The 22,304-nt window shown below is 34.1% G+C and overlaps 1 protein-coding gene and 1 long non-coding RNA gene across 3 annotated transcripts in view; one reads left to right on the plus strand and one right to left on the minus strand.

The window, feature by feature from the left end:
* The window catches only part of LOC141380175 (uncharacterized), a 50,550-nt gene that overhangs the window by 11,941 nt on the left and 16,305 nt on the right, over positions 1 to 22,304 (plus strand). The window contains exons 2-5 of the long non-coding RNA XR_012397766.1: positions 10,123 to 10,215; positions 10,371 to 10,454; positions 11,146 to 11,262; positions 13,956 to 14,031. This is a non-coding gene — a long non-coding RNA (uncharacterized lncRNA). The remainder of the gene's footprint in view (positions 1 to 10,122; positions 10,216 to 10,370; positions 10,455 to 11,145; positions 11,263 to 13,955; positions 14,032 to 22,304) is intronic.
* The window catches only part of LOC110438257 (uncharacterized), a 41,345-nt gene continuing 28,868 nt past the window's right edge, over positions 9,828 to 22,304 (minus strand). The window contains exons 1-4 of one of the 2 annotated variants that reach the window (XM_073937331.1): positions 17,536 to 17,647; positions 16,818 to 17,117; positions 15,025 to 15,087; positions 9,828 to 10,462 (exon numbers count right to left, since the gene is read on the minus strand). In XM_073937331.1, the coding sequence (XP_073793432.1) occupies positions 10,308 to 10,462; positions 15,025 to 15,087; positions 16,818 to 17,117; positions 17,536 to 17,581 (564 nt within the window). In that variant the 5' untranslated portion in view covers positions 17,582 to 17,647 and the 3' untranslated portion in view covers positions 9,828 to 10,307. Of the gene's footprint in view, positions 10,463 to 15,024; positions 15,088 to 16,817; positions 17,118 to 17,535; positions 17,648 to 22,304 lie in introns of those variants that run through there. The other variant, XM_073937329.1, reaches the window with a different exon arrangement.

The following is a 22,304-nucleotide window of genomic DNA, read 5'->3' on the forward strand; positions in this document are numbered from 1 at the left end:
CAGGATTCACTAAGCAAAATGAACAGTTGGTGTTAATATCATTCTTAAGTCTTTTAAGATTACACTTGTCTGGATAGCATCTATGAATCAGTTTAAAGGTAACTTATCTTATTTTGTTTGTTATAAAAAAATTGTGGGGTAATGCACTGACGGTAAACTAGAGGGAAAACAGCTGCGGATTTTTGGGCATGCGCACATCAAATGTAGAGTAAATTTTGTGACGCTGCACAATAATCACTATTTTTGTTACTGTGAGGGAAGATTTAGGGTTGGGTAAGTGTAGACGTTCATAAAATACGTATTCAAAGGTAAATTTCCTAAATAAATAATTCCCGTTAACTTGTAGCTAAGCTAAAGAAGAATAAAAAAAGTGTCCATGTGTCTTGAGGGCTTTTTGGGTGTGTTTAGGAAAATAATATAATAATAAGTATTTGAAGCACTTTCTTTTACAACATTATTATATGTATAATTGAATTTATAACCCGGCAGATGAAGAAGAATGTACTCAAAAAGAGATTGTCATTGCAATCTAGTACATTTATTTAAATTCATGTTTATTTCTGTAGCGCTTTTACAATGCCAATTGTGTCAAAGCAGCTTAACATAGAAGATCTACTAAATTGAAACTGTCAGTCCAGTTTTCAGAGTTGAGGTTTATAGTTCAGTTTAGTGTGGTTTAATTGTCACTGCTGAAAGCCCAAACACTGAAGAGTAAATCCATTGATGTGAAGCTCCTCAAGTCCTAAACTGTGGGGACGTCCATTGTTTTGTGTTTCGTTGGACTGCAGTGAAATACAGTTTAGTATTTAAAAGGGAAATTTAAACTGAAATGTTTTCTCACCTTTAAACATGCTAAACTATCTTTAGTGTTTAAAACTCACACTTTAAACTGCAAATGTAGCTGTTTATTTTACCAGAGGACATATAGGACATATGACCTCACATTTGTCCTATAGTTACAGTTTCTAAGTGAAGTGTGAAGATCTAATCGAATTTCTGTCTGCTCATAGTGGGCATTTGACCACAAGTCAAGCTGGCTCTTTTTCTTTTGCATTGTTATTACTCCTACAGGTCAAAACATAGAGTATATTTAAACTTATATTTAAATAAATCATTTAGATACATGTAAATATATCAATGATAAATATATTAAGTAAATACAAAGCTATTTATAATGCTCCACAACACACATCACAGAATTTAAACTACATCACAGTCATTAGGGAATATTTTTATCTGATTTAAATTGTATGTACTGATCAGATGAAGTAAACATAAAAGCAATTCGTACATCATTTTCATTTGAGCAGCTCTTTAAATGGTTTTACATAGCATGAATTTAACAATGTAAGTGTGGCGTTAAACAATAACAATTACTTAGAAATGCCTGTAAATAAACTGTCTTTGGTTGACAGGAGGCAGAGAGGTGCGCTTAAAGGGATGGTGCACCCCAAAATCAAAATTCACCCACTGTTTATTATTTACTTTTATGTTAACAGGAGAAGAATGTCTTCACTCACAATGAACATACATTGTATTATCTGGACCTTCATCTTTTCCTCCCTCATTAAATTCCAAGCAAGGCAGACCGGTTTGCATTTTAATAAAATAACAAAGATCCTCTTCTCTTGAAATGTAGCTGTCTATAGGAAACAGGGCCTCTGATTCTAATGCAACAGCTGTTGGTTTAGTGGTTTATTAGCATGTTCTGTTCACTGTAGTTATGGGGCCCTGTGTAGGAAACATTTACACTAAACCCCTTCCTCATTTCCAAACCAAGAAGTTAAACTTAGTACACTGAAGAGCTGACTTGACGCAAATGTACGCATAATGTGTTGTTTCCACTTATCATTTCATGCCTTTTATTTTTGGTCTCCTCGTGTGGAGACGCCTATCTCAATCGACACAAAATGTTTTACCTTTGGTTGTTTATGTTGTATCTTTATTAGGGATGAAAAACATGATTTGAAACTACACTTAAAAATTGCATTCATATACAGTTGAAGTCAGAATTATTAGCCCCCCTTTGATGTTTTTTTTTTTCTTCTTTTAAAAATATTTCTCAAATGATGTTTAAAAGAGCAAGGACATTTTCACAGTATGTCATAATATTTTTTCTTCTGGAGAAAGTCATTTTTTTTCCGGTTAGAATAAAAGAAGAACATTTCAAGGTCAAAATTATTAGCCCCTTTAATCTTTATATTTTTTGATAGTCTACAGAACAAACCATCCTTATAAAATAACTTGCCTAATTACCCTAACCTGCCTAGTTACCCTAATTAACCTAGTGAAGCCTTTAAATGTCACTTTAAGCTGTATAGAAGTGGCTTGAAAAATATCTAGCCAAATATTATTTACTGTCATCATAGCAAAGATAAAATAAATCAGTTATTAGAGATGAGTTATTAAAGCAATTATGATTAGAAATGTGCTGAAAAAAAAATCTCTCCGTTAAACAGAAATTGGGGGAAAAATAAACAGGGGGGTTAATAATTCTGACTTCAACTGTACTTAGATACAGTTGAAGTCTACATTATTAGTCCTGCTGTGAATTGGTTTTCTTTTTCAAATATTTCCCGAATTAATGATGTTTAACAGAGCAAGAATTTTCAAAGTATTTCCTATAATATTTTTTCTTCTGGACAAAGTGTTGTATTTTTTTGCTAGACCTGTTGCATATTTAGTTGATCATTATCCTGAGTTAATTAGAGTAATGTGTTCATTATGCAAGTAATAATTAAAGAGAGCAGGTCACTTTAAAGACTAAGTAATATCTAAATAATTGGAAAATATGTGATGACATTGATGTTAGACAGGATCACGAGTTTTTGTCAGACTGTGAGAGTTGTGGAACAGGAAAGTGAAGGACAATAATAAAAGTATTACCGGTCATCTTTACGAACATAACAAGAATAAAAGCAGGTTTTGATTTTTCAAAAACATTTTAAGGTTAATATTATTAGCCCTCTTAAGCATTTTTTTTCGATTGTCTGCAGAACAAACCTTCGTTATACAATGACTTGCCCAATTACACTAACTTGCCTAATTAACCTAATTAAGCCTTTAAATTGCACTTTGAGCTATACTGGTATTTGAATACTGAGTATTTGCCATGTGTTTGGCTGCTATTTAAAGCTAATGTGTTTCGCCCATTGGTGAACTTTTTTTCTCATCACTGTCGCCACTGGCTTGTTGATTTGGGACTTGTGGAGCTGTGCATCGATGGATTTGCTCTTCTGTGCTTGGACTTACAGCAGTTCAGTGTGGTTTAATTTTCACTGAAATAAACTGAACTTCAACTCTGAAAACTGGACTGACACAGTTTCAGTAGCTAGAACTTCTATGTTAAGCTGCTTTGATATTGTAAAAGCACTATAGAAATAAAGATGATTTGAATTGAATGTGCCATGTTGCTTTTGATTATGTAATCCCAATTTCTGTTGGAGCCGTATTGATTGTAATCTTGCTGTTAACCTTAGGAAGGCTGCAGCATAAAACAGTGCATTTTGGGATAGTAGGACATTTTGAGGAATAGTAGTCTGATTTTGAGGAATCTGAATATGTTTTGCATACTTTGATGATTGTTTAGACATATTTTTGTGACATATTTGAGACTGCAAAATCATGTAACATTAATGTAAAAATTTTCTTAAAACTTAATTACAATTGAATCTCAGACAACGGCGTTATTGGAGAGTCATGATTACATGTAAATTTGATTATATGTAAAAATATATAGGCTTCGAGACCTTTTTTTGTCAAACATGGTCAAGTGTCTTAGATTATTCAAATACACGTAGATCATCTACACATTGAAATAAATTCACTTATGTAAAATTTACATAAAGTGGCTCTTGAATTCGTCTAACTTTCACCAGTATGCCTTGCAGCCATGGAGACATTTGTGAAAGATGATTCTGAATCTGAACTTGTTTACTTTGTACTACAAAATGGCATGAAACAGTGCTTAATGTGATTTGGGACACAGCTAAATGTTGAACAGCTGATGCGATCAAACAATATCAGGCTTACATTCACTCACAAACTGTGTCTTACTGAGTATAATGCAAACTGAGTAACTTTACCTGTGACACTTGCAGTTGATGTAGGATTTTGACTAGTGATGGCAGGCTTTAATGGGAGAGCTGGTAAAAGACAGGAATGGGAATTAAACAAAAATATGAAAAATGCTTCGTAAGGGGGGCATTAAAGGGCCTTAAAACAATTTAACAACATAAAAATATAATATTTATTTAGAAAACAGGATATATAAGAAAGCCTAGTATTAACAATTAGTGTGAACAATCATATAATGAATGAAATTAAAATGCACGAGTATTTTTGTAACAAATATGTATTTTTTGGCAAGCTCTACAAAACCTTGGGTAGTCTGATTTAACAGTATATTTAAAATTTGTGATCATTCAGGTATTAAAAACTTAGAAATCCTGAAAACAATTATTTTTAATAGAAGTCATTGAAATGGAAGTCAAAAAAAGTTTTTTTTTGTTGTTTTTTTTATATAAAAAGGAACTATTAAAAAAAACTATAGGATAACTGAGCATTGAAGCCAAAATGTATTTTATTTGCATTGAAGTAAAAGCCTTGGTGGTGGTGCTGGGTTATTTTTAGATTATGAATATTCAGAGATCAAGAGAAATTACACTGTAATTTTTTACTTACCTAAAACAGTAACATTGAATGTCTTCATTTCTCGTTTATTCTTAATAGTGGTTCTAAATTTATACATTCCAGAGTCTGTGCATCTGGTGTTTGTGATGGTCAGAGATCCAGTCTGATGATCCAGCTTCAGTCTGTTAATGAATCTCTCATCTTCATATGTAGCATTGTCTTCAATCACTATAGCAATTCGAGGGTCATTAAACCTCCACTCTGTCTCTTCATTTCTCTTTATTTGAAGATGAGTGTGTAGAGTGACAGAATCTCCCTCCATTACTGACTTTACTTCAACACCAAACACACCTGCAGAAACAACAGAAAACTTTATTTAACGTGTGGCTCTTGGCTCACAATTTTCAGTTGTTTAACTTGTTAAACTATAGTTTCATTTACTGTAGTTAATTTGTACAGTTTTATTAATTTGACTAAATATGGAATAAAGCATGTGAAACAAAATTTATTTGGAAAATAAACCAAACAATGCTTTCTTTTTTTATTTTTCTTTCTTTGTTTGTTAATTTGGTCCCACTTTATATTGTGTCCATAACTAATATGTACTTGCACAGGAACTAATAGTTTGTTACAATGTACTTATTGTGTAAATACATGTATTTATTGTGTACTTATGCTTGATTAAATACCCATATGTAATTACATCTGTAATTAACTTTTGTAAATACAATGTTGACCATCCCTTACACCTTGACCCACCCTTAAACCTACCCATACCACCAAACCAGTTCATAACCCAACCTCTATCCCAACTCTAAAGCAACACAAGTGTTCTCAAATACATTATAAACACAGTAAGTACACTGTATTTATTTTTTGATGGAAGTACATAGAAGTTAAGGACACTTAATAAAAAGTGGGACCGTTAATTTTTCTTTTTATCTTTCTTTCTTTTAAAGAAACCTTTGAGAACATTTATTTTAACAAAAAAAAAAAAAGAATGGGTATACTTTGTTGTAAGGTGTCCTTGTAGTTTAACTATTCATTTTACCGTGCATAATTCATTTAAAATACCATATAGTAAGTACATTGAATGTGTTACAGAGACATTAAATTAATTTAAACCTTTATCTTTATTTTTATAGTGCATTTTGCAATGTAGATTGTCATACATACGGTAATCAATGTTGGTTTAAAACCTTTTGTCAAATTTGTCCTAAAACCACTGGACACATCCATTGTTTATTCAGAACAATTTTTAAAATCTTTTTGATCCACTTAAAATGTTGACTAAAATAAATAAATAAATTGTACTCACCAACCACATGCCAAAAGCACATACAAAATAAATGCCCCCTGGTAATCATTTTAATCTGAGCACCTCTATAAGTAGTTTTAAATAACAAACTTATGTCTAAACTAAACACTGTTGGTGTGCCATTTAACAATAGCAGATCTCTTAGAAATGACAGTATCTAAACTGTTTCTGGTTAACAGGAGGTGGACGTTGTGGTTAAGTGTAGGGCGTGTGTTCATTTCTGTCTACTCATGAAAGAACTTTAAATGTTTTGTCCTGTGCTGACTATGCTCACAGTTGATAATTTTCATTTAGTTACTTGCAATTTTATGCATTTTGAGTACTGATTTAAACCTCCATAACTCTTATTTGGGTGAGTTTAGAAATATGTTTTTTTTTTGTGCAGTACAATTGTAATAAAGTTTTCAATATTTCTGCCACTATCTATTTCACAGAGCCTAGACACACCAAGGCACCATGGTGGCGCAGTGGGTAGCACGATCACCTAACAGCAAGAATGTCTCTTGTTTTAACCCTAGTTGGGTCAGTTGGCATTTCTGTGTGGAGTTTGCATGTTCTTTACTCGGGTCTTCTCCAGGTGCTCTGGTTTCCCCCACAGTTCAAAGACATGCGGTACAGGTAAATTGAATAAGCTAAAATGGCTATAGTGTATGTGTTTAAATGCAAGAGTGCATAGGTGTTTCCCAGTGTTGTGTTGTGCATCCGCTGCATGAAACATATGCTGGATAAGTTGACAGTTCATGCCGCTTTGGCGACCCCTAGAAAATAAACTGAAAATAAAATAAATGAAAGCACACATGCTCACGCTAAAAAACTAGCACCAACAAAAACGAACTGTGTGGTTGGCTTTCTCTGTTCACATCTGGTCCTGTTTGGGCAGGGCCGAATTAACCAATGGGCATTATGGGCACAGGCCCAGGGGCCCGTCCGCACTTAGATTTTGCCTACTCTTCATCACAAGGAAGACAAGTAGGAATCATTAATAAGTGTGTGGATTATAGAAGACTTAGATTCCTAGAACTGGATTGGATAGGTGTTATCCAAATCATGTGCATTGGAAGTTTGAAGAAGTTATACATTAAAAATACCCTTAAATATAAATGTTGGTACTGCTTCAGTGAACTTGAACAAGTATCTTAAAATCCATAAATTTTTCCCTAGCTGTATAAGTATATTTTTTTCAAAGTGTGCTTTAAATGGTTTAAAAATAAGTTAAATCTTTGTAGACTAAAAATATATACTGTGTTTTTTTATTTAAAAAAATGTGGGCAATACATTATAATTTTTTATTTATTTATTTATTTTTTTTACAAATATTATATTAATCTTATTTTTTAATTCAACTATGGGGTGCAGCTATAGGGGGCCTACAAGACATTGTGCCCAGGGTCATCTGAATTATTAATCCGGGCCTGTGTCTGGACCAAAAAGCAGCCCATAAGCACACCAAACAGATGGCAGCGGACTGAAACAAGAGTGCACGTTTTGTGTCTGCCTGAGAGGGTGTGTCTTTCCACACCTGTGGGTGGCCTTAATCTGTTTTAAGTTAATCTAACTTATTTAACAAATTGGAACTAAAAGATTAAATGGGAGCAAAGTATCAAGCAAAGTATCAAGCTTACAATCACTCACAAACTGTGTCTTTACTGAGGATAATGCAAACTGAGTAACTTTACCTGTGACACTTGCAGTTAAAGTGTTTAGTGCCATTATCACAGAGATTGTCACTTACAATTGAGGGATTGTGCAAATATATATGGTGTAATAATCATATGGTTTGCAAACATTTGAGAAATATGGTGAATTTACTGCTAGATTCTTTGTATTATTGACGTGAATTGTTTACTTGGTTACATCTCTTCAGTTTTTGTTCTTGCACTGTTGAATAACCAATCAGAGCACTCTCTTGAGCTGACACTGACTCTACATGCTGAATCAGGCCAATGAGCTTCAGTGTTAACCTGAGAAGAAGCATGGAAATATGGAACACACCAGAAAAACTAACTTGGACAGATCCTGAGCAATGGCCTGATGAAGCCCAAACAGCTGAAATAAGATCATTTGTTATAGCTACCCGGCTGAAAATGTCAAATATTTTGTTCAGAGGAAATTGCATCTGTTTTTGCGCTTATACCTTTAAATGCAAATGAGCTGCTTTTCCTGGCCCACTCTTGGTCATTTTGTTTTAGAGAAGGATAACCAGGGTTAAATGTCAAAATAAACAAAAAGCAAATAAGACAGAAAGCCACTCCGACATGATGAAAAAACATCATTTTAAAACCCATAATATGAAATTTACAAAAGCTGTCAGTGGCCTTTTCTCGACTGGTTCTATTTATTTTTTTACATTTTTTTAAAACAACTAAATTCAGTAACCTTAATCGACAGTATGAGATCTAATCAAGGTGTATACCGGTGTTGTGCCAAGCAATGCCCCCCTGCCGTAAAACGCACCGCCTCTGAAATGTGTATATATTAAAGTAAATTGGTTTAAAAAAAAAAGAATAATAGAGTTATGACAACTAATGACAGTGACTGACGTGAGCTTGATAACCTTCCCTTACAGAAGATCTATATTTAAATACATAAATAGATTAAATTTAAATACAATACTAATTAGATTAATTAAAGTGAATTGTTTACTGTGTGGTTTAATTAAAAACTACAAACAATTTGTGTTCTTTTGTTTAAAACCCACCAAAATGCCTAATTTTAGAAACAGGTTCATTACATCAGACTATACTGCAGTCCATATTTTTATTTTTCATTATTTTTAAACCTAGTTTTAAAATGCATTTCGCTTCTTGTTCTAGCTTGATTCATCAAAATAATAATCATATTAGCCTGTTTTGATCATTTATGACCTTTGTTTTTTTAATGTAGACTGAGAATGCTAAAGAAAGTGAAGGGGTGTGTTTTACGGCAGGGGTGCATTTCTCGGCACAACACCGGCAATCACAGAGAATTGACTTTAGCCTGCATGTTTCATAATTGCTCCAGGAGATGGCAAGTGACTGTTTTTGCTGTGTCTCAGTCTCTACCTGGGGTTCATTCTTCGTACCTCACTTAAATGATCTAAGATTATTTGGCAGATCCTGGATCTGTTTATCTTGATAACTGATCTCTGGCTAATTTGGTTCTTCAAACAAGTTCGCGAACCAGATTAAAATGTATGGATAAACTGATCTAAGATTGATGCGTATGTTTTGAAGGACTTCACAATCCTCGAAATCATGATCAGCAATGCAATGGTTGGCTGACGGCACAGCCGCGTGATGACATCATCTGATTAATATTCAATTATCCATGTGAGCAAAATGATGGTGGTGCAAAGAGAAAACTTATTGATATGAACTTTTTAGATCACTTTAGTACAATTTGTGCATGATAATAGACATGCACACACTTTTTTTTTTAAAGCAAATACATTTATGCAGTCATAAACATGTTTTGACAGTTAATATAAAGGTGATCTGATGCTTCACAAAGGTTGCAGACACCTTTATCAATATCAAAATGGTTTTGTAAACATGCAATTTATATATAAAGATCCAGGGCAAAGATGGAGGCTTAGGATGCATGATCGAGACAACCTGAACAACTGGTTTCCTAGCCGATCTTCTTCTCAGATTAGAAAGTTTATTGTTTTAGTGACTGACCATTCCCATGATCTTGTCTCATGTGAAGTTCCAACAGTTTTCAGAGTTTAATATTATGAAGAGATATAGCCATCCTTACAAAAGAAAGAAACAAACAAAAAAAGACTTTAAACATGTTTTGATATCATTACAATCAGAGATAAATTAAAAGTTTAAGGTTTAATGTAATTCAAATAATTTGAAAATTGTATACAAAGACTGGAGATGGCAACAGAGGTGTGGATCCAAATGCAGTTTATTAAGATTAGTCAGGCAGATTAGGTTCAAACTGGACAAACAGTACTACACAGATAATCCAACAGAGAAGTAGAAGTCACAGGCGAATGGTCAAGGCAAGCAGCAAAACAACATAAACAGTAAACAAACACATGATCAAAAACATGGTAAGGCAAGACAAGGAAAACACTATGAAGTGTACACTCTGGAAACAAGACTCAGCAATGGATGTGTGTGTGATGTATACAGTCCAAGGAATCAGACATTAAAAGCTTCAACTGTCTGTGTGTAATCAAGGGGTGACCTGGAACTGGTGTGTGAGTGCAGTGCATGGTGGGTTCATTTGAATGATGGAGTGTTCTCCAGCGATCTGCGAGGGCTACGTCACTGGTAATCATAATACATATATTACTATACCTAACTGTTGCTTAAAAATATTTGTACATTTTAACAAAATTACATTGTTTACAATATGTGATTCATCAGTCTCTAAAGCTAGTGGTGTTGATTCTTTCTTCTTGTCTGGTTTTGATGTCATAAACCAGAACAACAACAGCAGCCAAAGCAGCCACGCCCATCAGAGCTGTGACGACCAATCGGATCACAGCTTCAGTCGAGTCAAAACAGAGGTTGCAGTCTGAAAAGAAAAATTACACCCAGTTTAATTCAATCATTCACAGATCTCAACTTTAACAGAATTATTATATTGCACATATATTACACAAGCTATTCATTTCAACTCACTAGCTTATTGAATCATACATTTTCAATTCAAGTTTATTTGTATTGCGCTATTCAAAATATTTTTTGTTTCAAAGCATTATATATTGCATTATAAAGCAAAGCATTATATATTGCATTATTGCATTACAATAAAACTTATACAAGATAAGGAGTTGTGTATAGGGTGGACATATAAACAGTTAACATGCAGTTATATAGTCTATAGTAAAATGTGATGTCTATGTGTACACGTTTAATGAAGTGTATTTGTGTATTAATAGTGTATATGTTGTAGAAGTCCTTGGATGGTTGGTATAATGTTATCTTAAATTAATTTACTTAAAGTATTTAAAAGTTTTTTTTAATCCACACTGAGGTGGTACATGTAATATTAGTATTAATAAAATACGGGTAAATCATATATAGGCCTACTTTTTTAGCTTATATCATTTTAAGTGCGAAATTTGCAAAACCTGACCGAGGCTTTTTATTTAACATTTATTCTAATATTTATTTATGAAAATTTACTGAAGTTTTACCATGATCGACAGTATGAGATCTAATAAAGGGCCTATGCATGTTGCATAATTGCTCCAGGAGATGGCGACAAGTGACTGATTGTGCACCTGCAGTCTCTTCCTCCTCTGACGGTAAAGTCTGGACTCTGGAGGGGAAACCGCTGAGGATTCTTGGGCATGCGCACATCAATGTAGAGTAAGTTTTGAGACACTGCACAATACTATGTATACTGTTAGGGAAGGTTGGGGTAGGTGTAGATGTTAATAAAACGCAGATTGAGGGGTAATTTAATAAATAATTCTCGTTAACATCTGGCTGAACTAAAGATAGCATTTCTAGAAAGTGAACGCCACGTGCTCGTGTCTTCTAAGGGCATTGGGTGTGTACAAGAAAGCAATGTGAAAAAGTATTAACGTTACCAACACTGCTATTTTACTCATTTTAGAAGCTGTTTATCTTTATTTTTTGCATCATATTGGTCTTTGAGTCAGACTTGGGAGTTTTTCAGGAGTGCTAACTTGCGTTCTAGGCTACCAACTTGCTAACTTTCCTTATAATCAACATTGTTTTGTACTTTACATGTATACTGGACTTTACAACCTGGCAGATGAAGAAAATTGTACTTAAAAAGAGATTGTCAATGTTTTTTTTATTACATGGACAGCCATTATCTGCAACTTTAGTCAAATTAATAATACAGTTTATAATAAAAGGAAATTTTTAACTGCTGAAATGTTTTCTCACATTCAGATACGCAGAGCTCATCTTCAGTGTTTAGCATCATGTGAAAGTCACACATTTAACTGCATGCAAGTCTAACATATCTTATAGTTACAGTTAATTCTGAGAGAAGTGTGAAGATATAATCAGTTCTTTCTCTCTGCTCATAGTCATCTAACCACAAGTCAAGCTTGCACTTTTAATAATGCTCATACAGGTCAAAACATGAGCAAGATCCAAAAAAAAAAAAAAAACTAAGATTTTATAACAGAAAAAATAAAAATTGAGCTAAATAACAGAGCTTTCTGGTTAGCAACAATACTATCTCACCGTCCACTTAAATGATGTGTTAAATGTGTTAGATAAAAACAAAGAGAGATGCTGCTTTATGAGTGAGTGTTGTTATATGCTGAGGAAGAGCTTTCACTCACTGAATTAAGATTTAAAGCATAGTTTTGGAGACTTCCATATACAAAAATAGAAAAGAAAAAAATACGGATAGATAAAAAGCATTATATCCAGCACTATTTCGGCCTTTTGATGTAGTTTCCACTGAAACATGAAGCACACCGAAGAACATAAAGAAGTGTCTTGCTATTCTTTAAATAATCTTTTGTTTATATCACAGCTTAAATTTAACATTGCAACAATAGTATACATTTAGTTTTAAAATATATGCCAAAATTAAATGTATTAAATAGCTGCAGTGTTGTTAGTTAGCAGAAGAGAATAAAAAAAAATAAAATATTACAAATATTTGACTGCCAGTACTAAACTCTGTAAAAAAATATATATCAGCCATTAATAAATCAATAAAATATCTGGAACGGTCTCTCGAATTCACCTGTAATACTCTTTTGACTTCTTGCGATTCTTAAAATGTGTAATATTGTCTGCTGCTGTAATAATTTCAAGCAATGACCTGTTAGAACTTAAAATTGCTTAAAATTATTAATTTAACAACATTAAAATTTAATAAGAAACAAAAAATACTTAAAACATATTCTGATATCATTATAATCATGCCACACTCTCAGAAATAAAGGTACACAAGCTGTCACCGGGGTGGTACCTTTTCAAAAGGTACACATTTGTACTTGAAGGGTCAAATATATACTTCAAAGGTATATATCAGTACCTACAAATGTTAAGAGGAGATATGTACGCTTGAGGTATTTATATAGACTTTTAAGGTACAAATTTGTACCTTTTGAAAGGGAACCACCCCAGTGACAGCTTGTGTACCTTTATTTCTGAGAGTGTACTTAGATCAATCAACAGCCACACAGATAAGAGCAGAGATGGCCAATCAGATCACAGATATAGAGAAATAAAGGGGAAAATATTAAACAGAAAATAGAAATAAAATCAGCCTGAGATAAACTCAAAGTTAACGGTTTAATGTGTTCTAAATATATATATATATATATATATATATATATATATATATATATATATATATATATATATATATATATATATATATATATATATATATATATATATATATATTTTTTTTTTTTTTTTAAATAACATTAAAACAATGACTGGGGTTAAAAAACAAAGGTGTGGATCCAAATGCAGTTTATTAGGATTAATCAGGCAGATAAGGTTCAAGCAGGGACAAACGGTAGCATACAAATAATCCAACTAAATAGTTGAAGTCACGGGTTTTGTCGAGGCAGGTGGCAAAACAACAAAGAAAAAAGAAATAGAAACAGAAAAAAGAAATAAAATCAGCCTGGGATTTAAAATAGGGTTCAAGTAATGTAATCTCAAATAACTTTAAATTTTAATATAACAATTATTACAATACCAAACTGATAAATATTTTTACATTTTAACAAAATTACATTGTTTACAATATGTGAACAAAAAATATTATTTAAATATTCCTAAATCTTGTGTAGGCCTTTACTTTCATTTTAAAACCAGTAATGGTAAATTATCAAAAGCTGACAAAGGCCTTTTCTCCACTGGTTCTAACCTTTATTTATTCATTTATTTTTTTGTTTGTTTATTTATTTATTCACAATAAACTATCGACAGACAAACATATCTAATAAGAAGACCTGTTATCACATAGAATTTATTTTATTTTATGCATGTTTGTTACATAATTGCTCCAGGAGATGGCGACAAGTGACAGTTTTTGCTGTATCTTTCAGTTTCTTCCTCCACTGACGGTAAAATGGAAAAGGGCAGCGATTCTTGAGCATGCGCAGTTGCGCACATCAATGTAGAGTAAGTTTGTGACGCTGCACAACAATAATCACCATTTATGTTACTGTAAGGGTAGATGTTAATAAAACACAATCTAATAGGTAATTTAATAAACAAATCTCATTAACTCCTTGCTGAACTGAAGAAAAACATTTCTAGAAAGGGCATTGTGAGCATCTGAGGGCATTGTGGGTTAAGGAAGGAATGTGAAAAAAAAAATACCAACACTGTTATTCTACTCATTTTAGAAGCTATTTATCTTTTTTTTGGCTTCATATTGGTCTTGGAATCAGACTGAGTGTGTGTTTTGTCTTGACTGCTAATTGTATCACCACCTTGCTAACCTTTTAATCAATATTGTTTTGTATATTGCGTATAAGAGACTATAACCTGGCAGATGAAGAAGAATGAGCTTAAAAAGATATTGTCAATGATTTTACCAGTACATGTGGGGGCGTCCATTGTTTTGTATTAGCCAATATCAAAAAAATAAATATGCAAAATCAAAAGGAAATTTTAACTAAAATGTTTTCTCACATTTAAATATGCCGAACTATCTTCGGTGTTTAAAACTCACACATTTAACTGCATGCAAGTCTGTATGAGGAACTCACACTTTAAACTGCAAATCTGGCTGTTTATTTTACCAGAAGCGCTTCATGACCTTACGCATGTACTATAGTTGCAGTTTTTTCTGAGAGAAGTGTGATCAGCTCTAATATCAGCTCTTTCTCATAATCCCCTTTCTCATAATCAGCTCTTTCTCTCTGCTCATAGTGGACATTTAACCACAAGTCAAGCGTGCTCGTTTTCTGCACTGTTATTAATGCTCCTGCAGGTCAAAACATGAGCAAGATCTAATACAGTATTTTTTTCAGATGTAATAACAGGAAAAGTTCAGCAGAGAGAGAGAGAGATTGAGCTAAATAACAGACCTTTCTGGTTAACAACATTACTGTCACTCACTGTTAAAGCAATAACAAGCTCACAGTCATGCTGTTGATCTTTCATTACCTGTGGCAGTCATGGTTGATAGGGGATTGGGATTGGAAGTGATGGTAGTGGGTGATTGATAGGCTGGAAAAAATGTCAGGTAAAACATAAGAGAGATGCTTCGTTATGGTCAGTCTGTTGTTGAAGGAGAGCTTTCACTCACTGAATTAAGCTTTAAAGTATTTAGGAAACTTGTAAGAAAAGAAAGACAAAAAGAATATTATAAAAAATATGAAGCTGCGATGTTCAAAGTAAAGATCTACTGAAGTGCCTTGACATTATTTTTATGTAATTTCCACTGAAACATGAAGACACTGTGGGACATCAAGTAGCATCTTTTTGTTTTTAAAAAATGTTTTGTTAATATAACAGCTTAAATTCAGCATTGCATCACTAGAATAAAATATATTTAAAAAAAAAATCTAATACATTTAATTTATGAAATAAATGCAGTGTTAATCAGAATAATAGTCAGAATATAATAAAACATTTTAACCATTACAAGCTTTTCACTGTGAGTGCTCATCTCCATAAAATATATCACCCATTATGAATCAATAAAATATTTTAAATGACCTTTCGAATTCACCACTTTTGATTTATTAAATATTACCGTTTTTTTTTTTTTTTTTTTTTTTGGATAACCAGGGCCCCTACTCTGGATATAACTACAAATATTTTTGTAGTTCATTCATTCATTCATTCATTTTCTTGTTGGCTTAGTCCCTTTATTGAATGAACCACCAACTTATCCAGCACGTTTTTACGCAGCGGATGCTCGTCCAGCCGCAACCCATCTCTGGGAAACATCCACACACACATTCACACACACAGTCATACACTACGGACAATTTAGCCTACCCAATTCATCTGTACAGCATATCTTTGAACTGTGGGGGAAATCGGAGCACCCGGAGGAAACCGACGTGAAAGCAGGGAGAACATGCAAACTCCACACAGAAACGCCAACTGAGCCGAGGTTTGAACCTGCAACCCAGCGACCTTCTTGCTGTGAGGCAACAACACTACCTACTGCGCCACTGCTTCGCCCCATTATTATTATTATTATTATTATTATTAATAATATTCTTACTTCAACTGTGTGTATATATATATATATATATATATATATATATATATATATATATATATATATATTTATTTATTTATTTATTTTTTTAATGGAATAATCCATGCAAAAATAAAGTAATGCCTGAAGAACATTTAACTCCTGACACTCAACTAAAATCTGAAAATATATATATATTTTGTTGTAATGATAACACTATGAACATTTTATGAAAATGACACATAAAAGCGTTTGAACAATCATTAAATACAGTGGAGGGCCTTTGAGTCAAAAAGATTCAGAACCACTGCCTAAACTATTTTTAATACACTATTCTGGTTCACTTTTAGAAATTAAGAGACAAAAACGGTCACTGGGGCGGTTCCTTTTCAAAAGGTATTAAACTGCACAGCCTGGTGAACACTAGTACTTTTAGGGTAAACTTTACTTTAAGTTTTACTTGTGTGGCTTTAAAAGGTACTCTGAGGTATTAAGTTACTTTTAGGTAATAATATGTACTTTTGAGGACCTGTTAGGAACAAAATATACTCTTTGAAAAGGGACGTCCCCGTGACAGATTTCTGAGAGTGCATTTGCATTTCTGAGAGTGTTCACTGAAATTTTTTATTCCTTTTCCCACTTGTAATGAAATATTATGATGTGGACTGAACTGTCTTTCTTGTAATGAGGTGGTGGATTATGAATATTCAGAGGTTTGGAGAAATGACACTAATTCTCTACTCACCATAAACCGTAACACTGAATGTCTTTGTTGCCTCCTCATTCTTAATGAAAGTTCTAAATGTATATACTCCAGAGTCTGTGCTTCTGGTGTTTGTGATGGTCAGAGATCCAGTCTGATGATCCAGCTTCAGTCTGTTTGTGAATCTCTCATCTGCATATGTAGTATTGTCTCCAGTCACTTTAGCAATGCGAGTGTTGTTGAACTTCCACGCAAGCGTTTCATTTTTCTCTATTTGAAGATCAATGTGTAGAGTGACGGAATCTCCCTCCTTTACTGACACTTCATCAACACCAAACACACCTGCAGAAATAAACACAAAACTTTATTTAGCACAGATGGCTCATCTCTCACATTTATTTTTGTGTCAGTGGCGTGATCTCGATGGAAAATATGAATAAATAATACATTATTTTCTTGTGAAATTCGGTTTTCTTGAAAACTATCAGGGTTTAAAAAAATAAATGTTTACTTGCATTGCACTAAAATTAAATTTTAAAGGTGTTACCGATCCAAACCACAAAACTGGATCTGAGTATCTTGAGTAGGTCATTTTAAATAGATCATTTAGATACATGTAAATAATTCAATAAAAAACATGAAGTAAACAGTACCAGGACTAAAGGTATACATCATGCCCCAAAACACACATTAGAATTTAAACTACATCTTAGTCATTTGACAATGTTTTTATCTGAAAATACATATAAATTGTACGTACCGATCAGATGAAGTAAAAATAAAGTCAATGTGTGTATCATTTTCATTTGAGCAGCTCATTAAATGGTTTTACATAGCATGAAGTAAACAATGTAAGTGTGGCGTTAAACAATAGGAGATCTCTTAGAAACGCCTGTATATGAAATGTCTTTGGTTGACAGGAGGTGGAGAGTTGTGCTTAAAGGGATAGTTCACCCCAAAATTAAAATTTACTCACTATTTACTATTTATTTTCATGTCAACAGAAGATTAAGCTCTTCACGCACAACAAACTTACATTATAAACAGTAGTTTGGACATTCATTTTTTTCCTACATTAAATTCAAAGCAAGACAGACCAGTTTACATTTTATTCAAATAAAATAAAGATCCACTGCTCTTTAAATGTAACTGTCATAAGGAACTTCTGATTCTAATGCAAAAGCTGGTTTATAATCAGCATGTTCTGTTCACTGATGGGGCCCTCTGTAGGAAACATCAACACTAAAACCCCTCCCACATTTACAAACCTAGAAGTTAAACGGAGTAGCCTGAAGAGCTGACTTGACGCAAATGCAAGCATAAAGTGTTTTTTCACTTCTCCTTTGTGCCTTTTATTTTTGGTCACCTTGCGTGGGCCGCTTCTCAACCGACACAAACTGTTTTACCTTTGGTTATTTTCGTTGTACCTTTATTAAGGTGTTAGATCATCAGATTAAAAGACATTTTTTGAAACTACACTCAAAAAAGCATTCATATACTTATATATAGTTAAAGTCAAAATTATCTGCCCTCCTGTGAGTTTTTTCTTTCTTTTTAAAATATTTCCCGAATGATGTTTAACAGAGCAAGGATTTTTTTTTTTCACAGTATTTCCTATAACATTTTTATTCTGGAGGAAGTCTTATTTGTTTTATTCCGGCTAGGATAAAATTGGTTTAATAAAAAAAGAAGCATTTAAGGTAAATATTATTAGCCCCTATATGCAATTTTTATTGCCTACATAGATCATCATTCTACAAGGACTTTCCTAATTATGCCAACTCACCCAGTTAACGTAAATAACCTAGTTAAGCCTTTAAATGTCACTTCAAGCTGAGTAATAGTATCTTTAAATATCAAGTAAAATAATGTTTACAGTGATCATGGCAAAGATAAATCAAATCAGTAATTAGAAATGAGTTATTAGGCAAGGCAAGTTTATTTATATAGCACATTTCATCCACAGTGGCAATTTAAAGTGATTTACATGAACAGGAATAAAAGACAAGTATGGAAATAAAAACAAATAATCAATGTAATGTAATGAGTGTATTTACATAGCACATTTGTCGTGTATGGCCATACCCCCTTAGTGCTTCACAATCATGAGGGGCTATTTGAATAAAATGTAAACTGGTCTGCCTTGCTTGGAATTTAATGTGGGGGAAAAAAAATGTCCAAACTATATATTGTGCAGCATCCACTTGGATTATAAAAGTGATTAAAAACAGTTTAAAATGTGTTAAAACAGGTTTAAAAAGAATGAAAAAGAAAAGAAAGACACAATAGTCGATTTTAATTCACCTCTGGCTTCATTGGAAAGTAGCCTAATTAATACGTGTAACTTTTATTTTATATACAAAAATATGTCCTATAAATAAGTCCTTCCTAAAAGCCTTGCCTATTAAAATGTGATTTTGCTTGTATTTTAACCAAAAAATTCTGTTTTCTTTTAAATGTTCATGGATAATTTACACTTTTAAATATTTTTAGTTTCACCTATGTAAAATGGACGAAAACTGTTACATACTCCTGGAGATGGTAACAGGTGTCTATTTTCACTGTCTTTTTTTTATTTGTATATTTTTATAGTAAATACAGTAGATAAGAGTATAGTACAAACAATACAGAGATTACTTTTTTGCAACAAGGGAGATTTTAAAGACCGCATTCAATAAACTCATTTCATTCGTGAACTCGTGGAATCTGGGCTAAGGTTTACTTGAGTGGTTTATCGGCTTCCTGACTGACTGAGATGCACATTTTGTAAAACCTTGATGCTTAATACAACTGTAAAAAATGTAATAAGAAAGTGTTTATTAAATAGGGCATTCACCTTTTTCATGTTTTTTTCAGTTCAGTTTTTGACCACACTTGGTTAGTATTAATAAGACAGTGTCAACTGTATAATCCAATTCATAAATGAATGATTCTACCAAGTCAGTTTGTCTTACTGAATCAAAAACACTCAGATCAACCATGTGGGAGTGAATCCCGAGCGAATTACTTAAAGATTCGGTTCATTCTAGTGAACTGTATATCCTACAGCTCATTGTGTGACTATATAGGTGACTGGTAGCTCAGCATGGAAAAATAAAACAGCTAGTGAACTGATGGTTTTAAAATTATAATTGATTTGTAACGCACAAGTAATAAGAAAAAGGGGGATCAGAATCCAGTAAAATGTTTGTGCAAGTGACATGTGTTGGATATGTAAATGTCTATGAAATAGGCTGGTCACAATTTTTAAAAGGCTTCAAGTCTTTAGACCATCAATACTTTTTACCTGTATTCATTTTATTCATTATGAATATTTATCAGTTGACATGGAAAAAAAACTATAATAACTTGCATTAAGTATTATAGTGATTTTGACGGTGTACAGCCATTTTCAGATCTCTCAATAGATGTTCAATAGGATTTAGTCTGGGCTCTGGCTGGGCAACTCAAGGACATTCACTGAGGCATTGTGACGCCACCCCATTGATATTTTGGGGGTGTGCTTTGGGTCATTGTCCTGGTGGAAGAAGAACCGTCGCCCCAGTCTGAGGTCAAGAGCACTCTGAAGCAGGTTTTCATTCAGGATGTCTCTTTACATTGCTGCATTCATCTTTCCCTCTATCCTGACTAGTCTTCCAGTTCCTGCTGCTGAAAAACATCCCCACAGCATGAAGCTGCCACCACCATACTTCACTGTAGGGATGGTGTTAGTGTAACCCTCCCAAAAAGGGCATAAAGTATTCACACACAACACAAGTTCTTTGCTGGACAAAATACAGTATTTATTTTGGGCCACAATAATCAAGTAAAAGTCAAACACTCAATTCATTTAAATGCTGGTTTCACTTTTATTTTATAAAATAATCTCAAATATTAAAATTCCACACAAGGGGAGCAGCAGGTAGAGAATCAAAAGGACACAAAGTTCATGATGTATAGATTGTTAGCGGACTGCATAAAAATGATTAGGTAAGGCAATTAAAATGACCACCACAAGGCATTTAACAAGGGGTATCAACAGTAATTGTGCAACACATCATCATTTCACATCAACCCAGGGTTGTAATACACCACACAGTAAATCTCATAAATATAAATGTATAAATAACACCCATAAATAGACTCCGCACAGCAATCAAAACATATGCTACCATCAATACCACTTCAGCTAAATATCAAGCCGTCGTCATTTAACATTTCCTGTACGGAGCGTGATGCTAGCCTGCGCTCATCCCCGTCACACACACACACACACACGCACGCACGCTTGCACACATACACGCACACCCACATGCACAGACAGACAGAGTATAAGCGCCGGGAGCAATCAAACTCACTCAAACTCCCGGCGAACAAAATGCACTGCACACACAATGACCCCGCAACAGTATAACACTGTGCTGCTGGCCCGCTTACCCGCTACTGGACGTGGGATACAGCTATTGGAATGTCAACAGCGGCCGCCGAAACTTTAGTCCGGGGAAACCCCAGCACTACCAATTATCCCTCCCAGTCATTCGCTCGCGCACAACATCATGCCATTAGCCTGGTGATGAGGGGTGCCTGGTTTTTTCCAAACATAACGCCTGGCATTCACTCCAAAGAGTTAAATTTTAGTCTCATCATACCAGAGAATTTAGTTTCTTGTGGTCTGAGAGTCCCTCAGATGCCTTTTGGCAAATTCCAGGCGGGGAGTGACTTCCGTCTGGCCACTCTACCATACAGGCCTGATTGGTGGATTGCTGCACAGATGGTTGTTCTTCTGTATGGTTCTCCTTTCTCCACAGATGAACGCTGGAGCTCAAACAGAGCAACCATTTGGTTATTGATCACCTCCCTGACTAAGTGCACACTCACACTATGCTCTCGGAACCATGCCCAGGCGCGTTTCCCGATTGGTTTGAAAAGTGTGAGTGCTCTGAATCGGGCTCAGGCATGGTTCAGTTGGCTGGCCCTGACCTGGTTGAAAAAGGTGTGCCAGAGCGCAGTTTACTTGGGCTTTGGTGTGGTACAGTTGTAGTGTGTGTGCAAAGCGGGCATGTGGCCAAAACTGAAGACGCGACGTCACTTTTAGGGGACTGTTTGATATGGATTTAATAATCAGTCTTGCTGTTCAATGAACGCAAACTGTCGTAGTTTATTAAAGACGCAAACTTCTCACTGCACGACAGCTGCACCTTCAGCAAACCTCCTAATTCCTGCAGCACGAGGGCTTTATGATAGTTTATGAGGATCAAATGGGGTGGATCTGTTTGACAAAGTGTTTGACTGCGTGTCACTGCATCCCAAACAACTTCAAATAATACAAAATTATACTAACTAAAGCAATCTCCACTGTGCTGAGCGAGAGTGCTCCTTTTCCTGATAAACTAAACAGTCACATCATTGATGACGTAACCATGCTCGGGTCCAGTAGACAAAAATGCAATGTAAGAGCAGGCCGAGGGGAAGAGAGGATGGGGGACGATCACGCTTTGGCATGGTTCAAGGGAACTGTACCTAATGTGAGTGCGCCCGAAGGCCCTTCTC

The sequence above is a fragment of the Danio rerio genome, chromosome 22, assembly GCF_049306965.1.
Source record: "Danio rerio strain Tuebingen ecotype United States chromosome 22, GRCz12tu, whole genome shotgun sequence".
Classification (NCBI taxonomy): Eukaryota; Metazoa; Chordata; class Actinopteri; order Cypriniformes; family Danionidae; genus Danio; species Danio rerio.